The sequence below is a fragment of the Pelophylax lessonae genome (genome assembly GCF_965119305.1).
Source record: "Pelophylax lessonae genome assembly, chromosome: 1".
NCBI lineage: Eukaryota > Metazoa > Chordata > Amphibia > Anura > Ranidae > Pelophylax > Pelophylax lessonae.
This window is the reverse complement of record NC_138768.1, coordinates 858,337,620-858,350,154: the sequence shown is the minus strand read 5'-3', so window position 1 is coordinate 858,350,154 and position 12,535 is coordinate 858,337,620. Positions and strand designations below refer to the sequence as shown.

At 43.4% G+C, this 12,535-nt stretch overlaps 1 protein-coding gene across 1 annotated transcript in view; it reads right to left on the bottom strand.

The window, feature by feature from the left end:
• LOC309543726 (uncharacterized protein) overlaps positions 1–7,019 on the bottom strand; it is a gene marked incomplete at its 3' end in the record, with an annotated part of 98,282 nt that extends 91,263 nt beyond the window's left edge. The window contains exon 1 of the mRNA XM_082242983.1: positions 6,952–7,019. Within this exon, the coding sequence (XP_082099109.1) occupies positions 6,952–6,991 (40 nt within the window). The 5' untranslated portion in view covers positions 6,992–7,019. The remainder of the gene's footprint in view (positions 1–6,951) is intronic.
• Between the last annotated feature and the right edge of the window lie 5,516 nt (positions 7,020–12,535).

Genomic DNA, 12,535 nt, shown 5'->3' with positions numbered 1-12,535 from the left:
ATGCGACTTGGGGTCTTACAAGTAGGATCTCGAGTTGTGGCGATGTGAACCGAGCCTGAGTGACTTTCACTGGTGGTGAATTAAAAGCTGTCATGTAATACACATGCAGCAGGAAGATGCAGCGAATGGTTAATGCCAGATTACCCGCTTAGATCCCATTTAGACTAGCGCGACTTGTCAGGCGACTTGTCAGCTTGACAAGTCGCGCTCGGTCGCTCGCCATTGATTAGCACAGGACCCATTCTAATAGGAGCGACACAAGTCGCTCTGACTTAGAAAAAGGGTCCTGTACTACTTTAGGGCGACCTGGGAGCGACTTGCATTGACTTCAATTATATGAAGTCCCTGCAAGTCGCGCCGAAGTCGCGGTGCACTTCACAGATCGTCCCTCGAAGTCGGATCGCCTCAGTGTGAACCGGCTCTTAAAGCGGAGTTCCACCCAAAAGTGGAACTTCCGCTTTAGGGAGTCCTGACCCCCCGACATGCCACATTTGGCATGTCATTTTTTGGGGGGGGGAGCGGGTACCTAGTTTTGACAGGTACCCGCTCCCACTTCCGCTCGGAGCGCCGCGGCGCCCTGAGCGGAAGTTCTCCTCTCCCCCTCCCTCCCTGCAATCTTCTGGGACACGTCAGAGGTCCCAGAAGATTGCCGGCCAATCACGGCGCGCAGCGCGACTCGCGCATGCGCAGTGGGTACCCGGCTGTGAAGCCGCAAACTGTAACAGCCGGGTGCCCACAGCAGTGATGCCGGCGCCGAGGGAGAGGATCGAGGCTTCCGGCGGCCGCATCGCTGGACCGTTGGACAGGTGAGTAAATGGCTGGAACTCCGCTTTAAGGATCGGGCCTACTTCTGACATTTGTTGTTTGCAAGTTAAAATCAGTTTATTTGGTAAATAATTACTTAGTACCCCCAAACACTATATATTTTTTTAGCAGAGACCCTAGAGAATAAAATGGAGATTGTTACAATATTTTTTACCACACCGTATTTGCGCAGCGGTCTTACGAACACATTTTTTTTGGGAAAAAACACACTTTTTTTAAATAAAAAATAAGAAAACAGTAAAGTTAGCCCAATTTTTTTCTATAATGTGAAGGATGATGTTATGCCGAGTAAATAGATACCCAACATGTCACGCTTCAAAATTGCACACGCTTGTGGAATGGCGACAAACTTTGATACTTAAAAATCCCCATAGGCAACCTTTTAAAAATGTCTACAGGTTACAAGCTTAGAGTTACAGAGGAGGTCTATGACTAAAATTATTACTCTCGCTCCAAAGATCGTTGAGATACCTCACATGTGTGGTTTTAACAGCGTTTACATATGTGGGCGCGACTTGCGTATGCATTCCCTTCTACGCGCGAGTTTGAAGGGACGGGGCGCTTTCATTTTTTTTTCCTATTTATTTTATCTTTCATTTTTTATTTTACACTGTCCCTTTAAAAAAATTGTTTTTTTGATCACTTGTATTCCTATGACAAGGAATGTAAACATCCCTTGTAATAGAAATAAGCATGACAGGTCCTCTTTATTGTGAGATCTGGGGTCAAAAAGACCTCACACCTCACATCTACACTAAAAAGCATAAAAAAAAGTCTTTTTTTTTCTCATGATGAAAAAAATGGGCCCTTTAAAGCTGTTGGGAGGAAGTGACGTATGACGTCGCTCCAGTCCTCCAAGGCCATAGAGTGGAGTGGGGGCCATCTTGCCCTTCATCGACTTCCTGCCTTAAGCCCACGTACCGATTGTCGGCCGTAAATATTCGGCCGACGACCGATCGGCCGATTGTAGGCTTGTTAGTATGATGCCTCCGACAGCCGACAGCGCATTTTCGGCCGAACAGAATCTGTCGTGCAGGCATTAAAATTTTTGTATGCCGACACCAGAACGCCCGATTGTTCGCCAGTCAGTACAGATTTCGGCCAACAGACAGCAGATTAGCAAGACTGGGCATGCTCAGAAAAGAAAAAAAGACAAGGAAAGTTAACCATCACATGACATCACTTCTGCAGTCGGCTGTTGTTGGCCAACAAAATTCGTGTGCAGTCTTTTGCAGTTTTCAACAGACACGACAGCCCTGGACAAAAGACGGCCGATCGTTCGGCCGACGATTGGTACGTGTGTACGGGGCTTAAGAGGAGAGAAGACCGGATCGTTTTCCCCGCTACCGACGGCTCCGGTAAGCGGGGAAAATGACCGGGAAATGGCGGGAGGTGGGGGACACCTCTCCCGCTACCCATAAAGGTGATCCCATGGCGAATCCGCCACTGGGACCACATTTTAAAGAGGACCACCCACTGTTTAAAAAAATACCAAGGTTATGACAGCTATCTGCTGCCATAACCCTGGTGTTCATCATCAAAGTACCGACGTATTACAGTGGGCGGTCCAGAAGTGGTTAATTAATTACAAAGGGAAGGGGAATCTCCCCAAAGGGGACACAGACAACATAAGAACACTGATAGCTTTTTGTTGAAGCTTTTAAAGCACCAGTTTGAGAATGTTATACTCCAGGCTTAACAGGAACGCTGTCAGTCCCAGTATGTTTCGTCACTATTTGACGCGTGCTGAAAACCTGCTGAAGCCGGCTAGAACCTTGTATAGAGTGACATCATGCATTCCCATTAGGATCGGTGTTTAAGATTCCAAAACTGGAGCTTTAAGCCCCGTACACACGTACTGATCGTCGGCCGAATGATCGGCCGTCTTTTGTCCAGGGCTGTCGTGTCTGTTGAAAACTGCAAAAGACTGCACACGAATTTTGTCGGCCAACAACAGCCGACTGCAGAAGTGATGTCATGTGATGGTTAACTTTCCTTGTCTTTTTTCTTTTCTGAGCATGCCCAGTCTTGCTAATCTGCTGTCTGTCGGCCGAAATCTGTACTGACTGGCGAACAATCGGCCGTTCTGGTGTCGGCCAACAAAAATTTTAATGCCTGCACACCCGATTCTGTTCGGCCGAAAATGCGCTGTCGGTTGTCGGAAGCATCATACTAACAAGCCTACAATCGACCGATCGGTCGTCAGCCGAATATTTACGGCCGACAATCGGTACGTGTGTACGGGGCTTAAGTGTGCTTTCAAAGCTTCAACAAAGCTTAGGAAATCTTCACCAAAACGTATCGTTCATGCTTCTCTCATACAAGCACAACCCGTGAACTAGGACTCTGGGGGTAGAGAAAGTTGCACACGCAATTGAAAATGTCAGGCGTGTCTATGTGGAATGCAGGAAGAAAAATCTTTCAATCTTTGAAATGTGTGCAGCGTTTCAAAGGAATGAAAACAACACAAGCAATTTAAGAATGATTTAGCCTCGGTTCACACTAGGGCGACCTGTGAGGCGACCTGGTCGCCTCACAGGTCGCCGCAGGTCGCCTCCCATAGGGAAGCTGCGGACCCGTTTTAATAGGAATCGACACAAGTCGCTCCGACCTAGAAAAAGGGTCCGGAGCTTCTTTGGGGCGACCGCCATAGACTTCAATGTTATGAAGTCCGTGGCGGCCGCTCCGAGGTCGCGGCGCGCTGCTCGCACCGCGATTTAGGAGGTCGCCCCGGGAAGTAGCGTCGCGGTAGTGTGAACCGGCGCTTATGAGACTTTTTACAAAATATTTACAGGACTTTCAATATCAGAGTCTCAGCTAGGTCAAGTCCATGCAGCCTCTCACAACAAATGGCAAAGCAGGCTAAACTTGGTAATCACAAATCAACAGCTAGCTTATAATATATAATACTTATAATATATACTCTAAGGTAGAATACTCCCCATACCCCAAAAAACTATTTATGATAAAATACAAACAAAAAAAAAAAAGATGCACTATTTATAATAAAATACAGTAATAAAAAAAAAAAAGTTAAGCACTATTTATGATAACGTGCAGTAAAAAAGAAAAAAAAAGTTATGCAATATTATTATTATATAGGATTTATATAGGGCCAACAGTTTGTGCACCACTTTACAACATGGGGGCAGACAATACAGTTACAATACAATTAAATATAGGTGTCAGGGAGTTTATGATAAAATACAGTAAAACCAAAAAAAAAAAAAAAAGTTAAGCACTATTTATGATACCATGCAGTAAAAAAAAAAAAAAAAGGTTACGCAATATTATTATTATTATTATATAGGATTAATATAGCGCTAACAGTTTGCACGGCACTTTACAACATGGGGGCAGACAGTACAGTTACAATACAATTAAATATAGCAGGAGCCATAGAGTTCATGATAAAATACAGTAAAAAACAAAACAAAACAATAAGCACTATTTATGATAGCATGCAGTAAAACAAAAAAAATAATAATAAGTTACGCAATATTATTATTATTATATAGGATTTTTATAGCGCCAACAGTTTGCGCAGCAATTTACAACATGGGGGCAAACATTACAGTTAGAATACAATTAAATATAGGAGTCAGAGAGTTTATGATAAAATACAGTAAAACCAAAAAAAAAAAAAAAAGTTAAGCACTATTTATGATACCATGCAGTAAAAAAAAAAAAAAAAGGTTACGCAATATTATTATTATTATTATATAGGATTAATATAGCGCTAACAGTTTGCACGGCACTTTACAACATGGGGGCAGACAGTACAGTTACAATACAATTAAATATAGCAGGAGCCATAGAGTTCATGATAAAATACAGTAAAAAACAAAACAAAACAATAAGCACTATTTATGATAGCATGCAGTAAAACAAAAAAAATAATAATAAGTTACGCAATATTATTATTATTATATAGGATTTTTATAGCGCCAACAGTTTGCGCAGCAATTTACAACATGGGGGCAAACATTACAGTTAGAATACAATTAAATATAGGAGTCAGAGAGTTTATGATAAAATACAGTAAAAAAAAAAAAAAAAAAAGTTTAGCACTATTTATGATAAAATGAAGTAAAAAAAAAAAAAAAAACACAAAAAAAGTTACGCAATAATATTATTATATAGGATTTATATAGCGCCAACAGTTTGCACAGCACTTTACAACATGGGGGCAGACAGTACAGTTACAATACAATTCAATATATCAGGAGTCACAGAGTTTATGATAAAATATAGTAAAAACAAAAAAAAAGTTAAGCACTATTTATGATAACACGTAGTAAAAAAAAAAAAAAGTTATGCAATATTATTATTATATAGGATTTATATAGCACTAACAGTTTGCGCAGCACTTTACAACATGGGGGCAGACAATACAGTTAGAATACAATTAAATATAGGTGTCAGAGAGTTTATGATAAAATACAGTAAAAAAAATAAAAAAATAAGCACTATTTATGATAGCATGCAGTAAAAAAATAAATAAATAAAAAAAAAATAAGTTATGCAATATTATTATTATTATTATTATAAAGGATTTATATAGCGCCAACAGTTTGCACAGCACTTTACAACATGGGGGCAGACAGTACAGTTACAATATAATTCAATATAGGAGGAGTCAGAGAGTTTATGATAAAATACAGTAAAAACAAAAAAAGTTAAGCACTATTTATGATATCATGCAGTAAAAAAAAAAAAAAAAATGTTATGCAATATTTTTTATTATTATTATTATTATTATATAGGATTTATATAGCGCTAACAGTTTGCGCGACACTCTACAACATGGGGGCAGACAGTACAGTTACAATACAATTAAATATAGGTGTCAGTGAGTTTATGATAAAATACAGTAAAAAAAATAAAAATAAAATAAGCACTATTTATGATAGCATGCAATTAAAAATAAATAAATAAGTTACGCAATATTATTATTTTTATTATATAGGATTTATATAGCTGCAACAGTTTGTGCAGCACTTCACATAATGGGGGCAGACAGTACAGTTACAATACAATTCAATATATCAGTAGTCAGAGAGTTTGTGCAGCGCAACATGGGGGCAGACAGTACAGTTACAATACAATTCAATATATCAGGAGTCACAGAGTTTATGATAAAATAAAGTAAAAAAAAAAAAACTTAAGCACTATTTATGATAACATGTAGTAAAAAAAAAAAAAAGTTACGCAATATTATTATTATATAGGATTTATATAGCGCTAACAGTTTGTGCGGCACTTTACAACATGGGGGCAGACAGTACAGTTACAATACAATTAGATATAGGTGTCAGAGAGTTTATGATAAAATACGGTAAAAAAATAAAAAAATAAGCACTATTTATGATATCATGCAGTTAAAAAAAAAAAAAAAAAAGTTACGCAATATTATTATTTTTATTAAATAGGATTTATATAGCGCCAACAGTTTGCGCAGCACTTTACATAATGGGGGCAGACAGTACAGTTACAATACAATTCAATATAGGAGGAGCCAGAGAGTTTATGATAAAATACAGTAAAAAAAAAAAAAGTAAAACACTATTTATGATAAAATGAAGTAAAAAAAAAAAAAAAAAGTTACGCAATATTAATATTATATAGGATTTATATAGCACTACAGTAAAAAAAAAAAAAAAAAGTTAAGCACTATTAATGATAACATGCAGTAAAAAATAAATACATAAATACATAAATAAATAATAATACATAAAAAAATAAAAAATAAATACTATTTATGATAAAATGCAGTAAAAACATAAGCACTGTTTATATGATAAAACGCAGTAAAAATGAAGTTACGCACTATTTATGATAACGCAGTAAAAAAAATAAATAAATAAATAAATAAAAAAGAAATACTATTTATGATAGAATGTAGTAAAAATTAAGTTACGCACTATTTATGATAACATGTAGTAAAAACATACGCACTGTTTATGATAAAACGCAGTAAAAATGAAGTTACGCACTATTTATGATAGAACGCAGTAAAATAAAAAGTGCTATTAATTTTAAGGCAACAATGTAGACAACAAATCTTACCAGACAGTTAGCAGGAATGTTTAGTAATTATAATTCAATGCTCGACAAAATACTTACATAAAGCAGGTAAAAGGAATAGTAATGACCAAGACATCATGGTGTGAACCTCCGTCCTCTGTAAAGGATCACGGTGTCAGTGATCTCGAACGAATCCTTCTTTTGAATTAATTTTTTTCAGTGAACGGGATGAATCTGTTCTTCGTACTTATGAGTCATATGACACAGTGCACTATTGACTCTACAGGAGAGACAGGTCTGCTAATATGATCCTAGAGTGAGAGAGAGCTCCGCCCCTCCCTGCAACCAAATCATCCGGCTCCCAGCACATTGACAGTTAACAACTGGAAACAAACTTATAACAGTTCAGAGTTAAGAGTAAACCAGTTGCTGAGTCATAGAATCGTGAGTCGTGACATATGAGCAGGGCTGCCATCAAGCGGGGACAGCCCATACACATGCAGGAAGCCCGGGCATCCCGAGTGGCCCAGGCTGCAACCAACCTGTTGTTGCTGGGTCCAACCCCCCCCCCCCCCCAAGGCATCCTGCCAAATACCCATTCAGTGTATTGCTGCCACAGCTGCACTTCTCAGCAACAGCGCAGACTGTGCAGCAATCAGACGTGTCCCTTCCCCGAGTCCCAGCATTCAGAGGAGGAGGAAGTTCCTCCTCCAAACTTATCCGGCCCCAGGGCCCAGCCTTCCAGCTTCTACCTGTCCTGTAGCCAACTGCTGCAATAAGAAAGAATAGATACTGATGTAAGCTGGGGTCTTCACAATGCTCCCTCCTCCCCTTCCACTACCCCAATTATTTTCCTAAACCTCTCCATTCTCCGTAAACTACTCTGCTCTTCCCTTATAACTTTGGGGGACCCTATTGAAAGGGAATGGGCTCTGGGGACCATGATGTAAGGGGGGACTTTGGGGAGCCTAATGAAAGTGGGGTCTCTGATGTAAGGGCAAACTCCGGGCACCCAAATATAAGGAGAAGGAACTCTGGGGACCCAAATTTAAGGAGGAGGAACTCTGCGGACCCTGATGTAAGGGGGGGGGGACTCTGGGGACGCTTATATAAGAAGATGGGACTCTTGGTACCCTGATGTAAAGGGGGGGGGGTTGACTCTGGGAACACTGATGAAAGGAGAGGGACTCTGGGGACCCTGATGTAAGGGGGGGACTCTGGGGACCATTATATAAGGAGAAGGGACTCTTGGGACCCTGATGTAAGGGGGGGGTGACTCTGGGAACACTGATGAAAGTAATGAAAGGAGGGGGACTCTGGGGAACCTGATGTAAGGAGGGGAACTCTGGGGACCCTTATATAAGAAGAAGGGACTCTTGGGACCCTGATGTAAGGGGGGGGGTGACTCTGGGAACATTGATGAAAGGAGAGGGACTCTGGGGACCCTGATGTAAGGGGGGAACTCTGGGGACCCTTATATAAGAAGAAGGGACTCTGGGGACCCTGATGTAAGGGGGGGTGACTCTGGAAACACTGATGAAAGGAGAGGGACTCTGGGGACCCTGATGTAAGGGGGGGGGACTTTGGGGACCATTATATAAGAAAAAGGGACTCTTGGGACGATTATGTAAGGGGGGTGACTCTGGGAACACTGATGAAATGAGGAAGATTCTGGGGAGCCTGATGTAAGGGGGGAACTCGGGGGCCCTTATATAAGAAGAGGCGACTCTTGGGACCCTGATGTAAGGGGGGTGACTCTGGGAACACTGATGAAAGGAGGGGGACTCTGGGGAACCTGATGTAAGGGGGGGGGGTACTCTGGGGACCCTTATATAGGAAGAAGGGACTCTTAGGACCCTGATGTAAGGGGGGGTGACTCTGGGAACACTGATGAAAGGAGGGGGGCTCTGGGGAACCTGATGAAAGGGGGGAACCCTGGGGACCCTTATATAAGAAGAAGGGACTCTTGGGACGCTGATGTAAGAGGGTGACTCTGGGAACACTGATGAATGGGGGGGAACTTTGGGAACCCTAATTAAAGGGGTAAACTCTGAATAAAGGGGTCAGACCAGGGGGGCACTCTCCCGCCCCCGTTCGCAAGCGGGGAAGTGACTGCAGGTGTCAGGCTGCTCCGATTGCCGCCTGACACCCGTGATTGCTCCCCGCAGAGAGAGAAGACCGGTCGGCTGTTGTCTCCCTGGTGCGGGCGGGAGAGTCTCACGTGTGTCTCCCCCTCCTGCTTGTCGCTTGTGTCTTGACCATACAGCCGCTGCATCTGTTAATGTCCATGGCAGACAGGTAGGTGAGCAGGGGAGAGCAGCAACAATAGATGCTGGCCAGGTTCCTGAGGTGACCGGCAGTCCCTCTTTATCGGTGGTCTCGAGCCTATGAGGAGCGGGAAACACCAGCCGACGCCTGGTGGGTGCCCGAGCCGAGGGGCGCGCCAGGATCCACTCCAGGATGTTGGTGGACAGGTCCGGTGCACATCTCAGGAGCAGCAGGCATGAACAGTGGCACAGGCCCTCGGCAACCAGGTCAGGAGACTCTGGGGTGCAGTCAATGATCGTTATGCCTGCAGAGGTGGACGTTCAGTCAGAAGGTGAACTGGACGACGGCCCCAAGGGCTTCAGTCTGTTCTGCAGAATTTGTTAGGCCAGGTTAGGTGGGAGACCCCGGTGAGGGATAGTCATTGGTGACAGTGATACATCCGCTCCGCGGACATGGGATTCAATTTCCGCTTCCGTGGGTTCAGATGCGGGTTTACGGGATCTGTTGGCGGGTTTACGGGATCTGTTGGCTAACCGGTTTGCCATGGGTGCGTGTGAGCAAGCGTCGCAGGCGACGGCATGGGTCCCGTCTGGGAGTGGCGAGGTGCGTGCGATGGATCCCCACCCCTCGTCGAGATGGCCAGTCTTGCGTTGTCTACAATTGAACTCTTTCATTTAGGCTGTATATCTCCCTGGGGTGGAAAACACTTTGGCTGACGCCTTGTCTCGCTTTCAGTGGGACAGGTTACGAGAGTTGGCACCGGAGGCGAAGCAACAAGGGGTCCCTTGTCCCGACTGGCTGTGGAACATTGCATTGGAGTTGAAGCAGGGTGGATTCAACGCTTAGTGAGTACGGCTTCTTGGTCAGCCTACTCCAAGGTATGGCGGGAGTGGTTAGAATTTCTGCACCAGATGGGGGTGGATCCAGAGAATAAATATGTTGTCCTATGTTTTCTCTCGATGCACTTGGAGCGTGGGGTTTCTGCAGCGACTTTTGATCGTAAGTTGGTGGGTTTAGCCTTTCCCTTTAAGCTTCAAGGTTGCAGGGACCACACAAAAGAATTTTGGGTCAGGCAGGCTTAGAAGGGGGGCATATAAGTGCAAGGATGGTCGGTGAGCTGTTTGTTCACTTAGGCCATCTCTGCTCCTCCGATTATGAGTGCCAGTTGTTTCGGGCTGCATTTAAACTGGCTTTTTTTGGGGTGTTGTGGGCGAGTGTTAGCTCTTCAAAAACTGCCGCTGGGGTCTGTTGGTGCACTAGGTGTCCTGTTCTCGGGATCCTGTTACTTTATTGATATGGCGGTCAAAAACTGATCAAAGGCATGCAAAAGGCAAAGGTAAAGGCATGCAGATTGCTAACTTTTGCATTCCGGATTTGCCTATCTGTCTGGTTGGAGCAGAAGAGGTTTTTCTTTCTGGGGGATTCATTCCTGTTACACAGGAGGGTTGTGAGCTGTCTCGTTTTCAGTTCATTTCAGTGTTCTTGTGGCAGGGGATCTTGATCCTAAGTGCTATGCCTCACACTCCTTTCGCATTGGAGCTGCCACTGAGGCTGCTCGGTCAGGTTTGGACGACGAGGCGGTCAAGCGTTAAGGTTGGTGGCATTCTGACAGGTGTAAACTGTACGTCTGCCCGCAGCTGTTGCTGGATTAAGGCTTAGTTGGGGGGTACGTGTATATCTGTTTGAGCAGCAGGCCTGGGGCTTATGTTGTTACAGTATGTGTTGTGTTTGTTTTCTCTTTTACAGGTGGCACGGTCTGCCTCTTTTGGATAAGGGGGACATTCATATGTCTTTTGGGGGGCCAGGCGAACTTATGCCGCCCTAATGGTAGGCAACTGGGCATCCCACAGCAGGTAGCTCAGGTTCTTTGGATTAGGATGATTGGTATGATGTGGAGCAGGGTGGTGCCTGAGCTGCATCATTTTTCTCGCCTTGACGGGACCCCAGATGTTTTGTTGTTACATGTAGGTGGTAATGACATGGGGGCCAGGTCCATACGGGAGCTTATTCCTGATGTAAAATTTGACTTTTTGCGGCTACGCACTGCCTGTCATGGTATGTTAAATTGTATGGTCGGAGATGGTGGGTAGGACGTCCTGGTGTTCGGCTAGGTCAGTGGACAAGATTAACAAGGCCTGTATTAAGGTCAATAAAGAGGTGCGTAGATTTGTGACTTGCAACAGAGGCTTGGTTATCCGGCACCGGTAGCTGGTGGTTGACACCTGGCGGCACCTTAGGGGTGAGGCGGTTCACCCCAATGCTGTGGGTATTGTTATGTGGTCTCTAGGGTTGCAGGAGGGCATCCAGGGAGTGCTATATGTGTGGTGGGGCACGCAAGGGTAAGGCTTTACCCTCACGCGCTGTGGCAGTGGTGGATCTTTGGAGGAGGAGAGAATTCTTGATAATAAGAATGGTCGGGACCCATCGGTGGTATGGGGTTCCTGGGTAAATTCCTGGTAATGAGGAGTTAACTCAGAATATGTAAAATGGAGGTCACTGCGATTAATGAGGATTGTCCCTGAGACGTTGTGTTGCACCTGGGGGCCTAATTGTAAGCAAAGGTTTTCACAGTAAATAGGTATGTGTTGTTGCCCTCAAAGACCACCAAGCTTCATTTCTCAGTTTCTGTTATAAGGAATGTTATGTTATTTTTAAAAAATTTCTGTTTTTATAATAAAAGGCTGCGATTTCCCATTTTACTCCAAAAAGTTGTTGTGTCTTTTATAGTACAAGTGTTGGTTGGAGGGGATGGTCTAGCAGGTTGGGTAGTGCTGGCAGGTATCTATACTACACGTGTCATGTTTTTATAAGCTCCTAGAAGCTGTTATTTTTTCTGCTTCTAGAAGTTAAATAGTGTTATCTTATGTGTTCATGCTTTTATAAGCTCCTAGAAGCTGTTATTAGCATTTTTTTCTGCTCCTAGAAGTTAAATAGCATATCTTATGTGTTCATGCACACTACTTTAGGCTATTAGCTTTTTTTGAGCTTCAGCGTCTAAGACAGCCTTTCCCAACCTTTTCAACACAGCAGAACTCTAGAAATAAATTTCTGGTCTCTGGGAACCCTTGCCTAAAAATAAAAATCCACAACTCATGACACATTAGTGTGAGTCAGTGGGAAGAATGCTCTTGTCATTATTAAGAAGAGTAACACCCTTGCCAATAGCTAAAAGGGACAATGATGTCATTGGTAACAAATGGGAGATGCAGAAATTGCACATTTCTCAAGGAACCCCTAGCAACCTCAGGAGGAACCCTGGTTGAGAAACCCTGGTCTAGGAGCAGAAACAAAATAGTTTTTTTTGAGTTTTGGAGCGTTTTTCTAGGAGAAGAAAACAAAGAATGCTCCTAACTGCTTCTAAATGCTGATACTGTATGGTATTCGGTATCAGCGCTGCCTATTCTAGAGATAATCT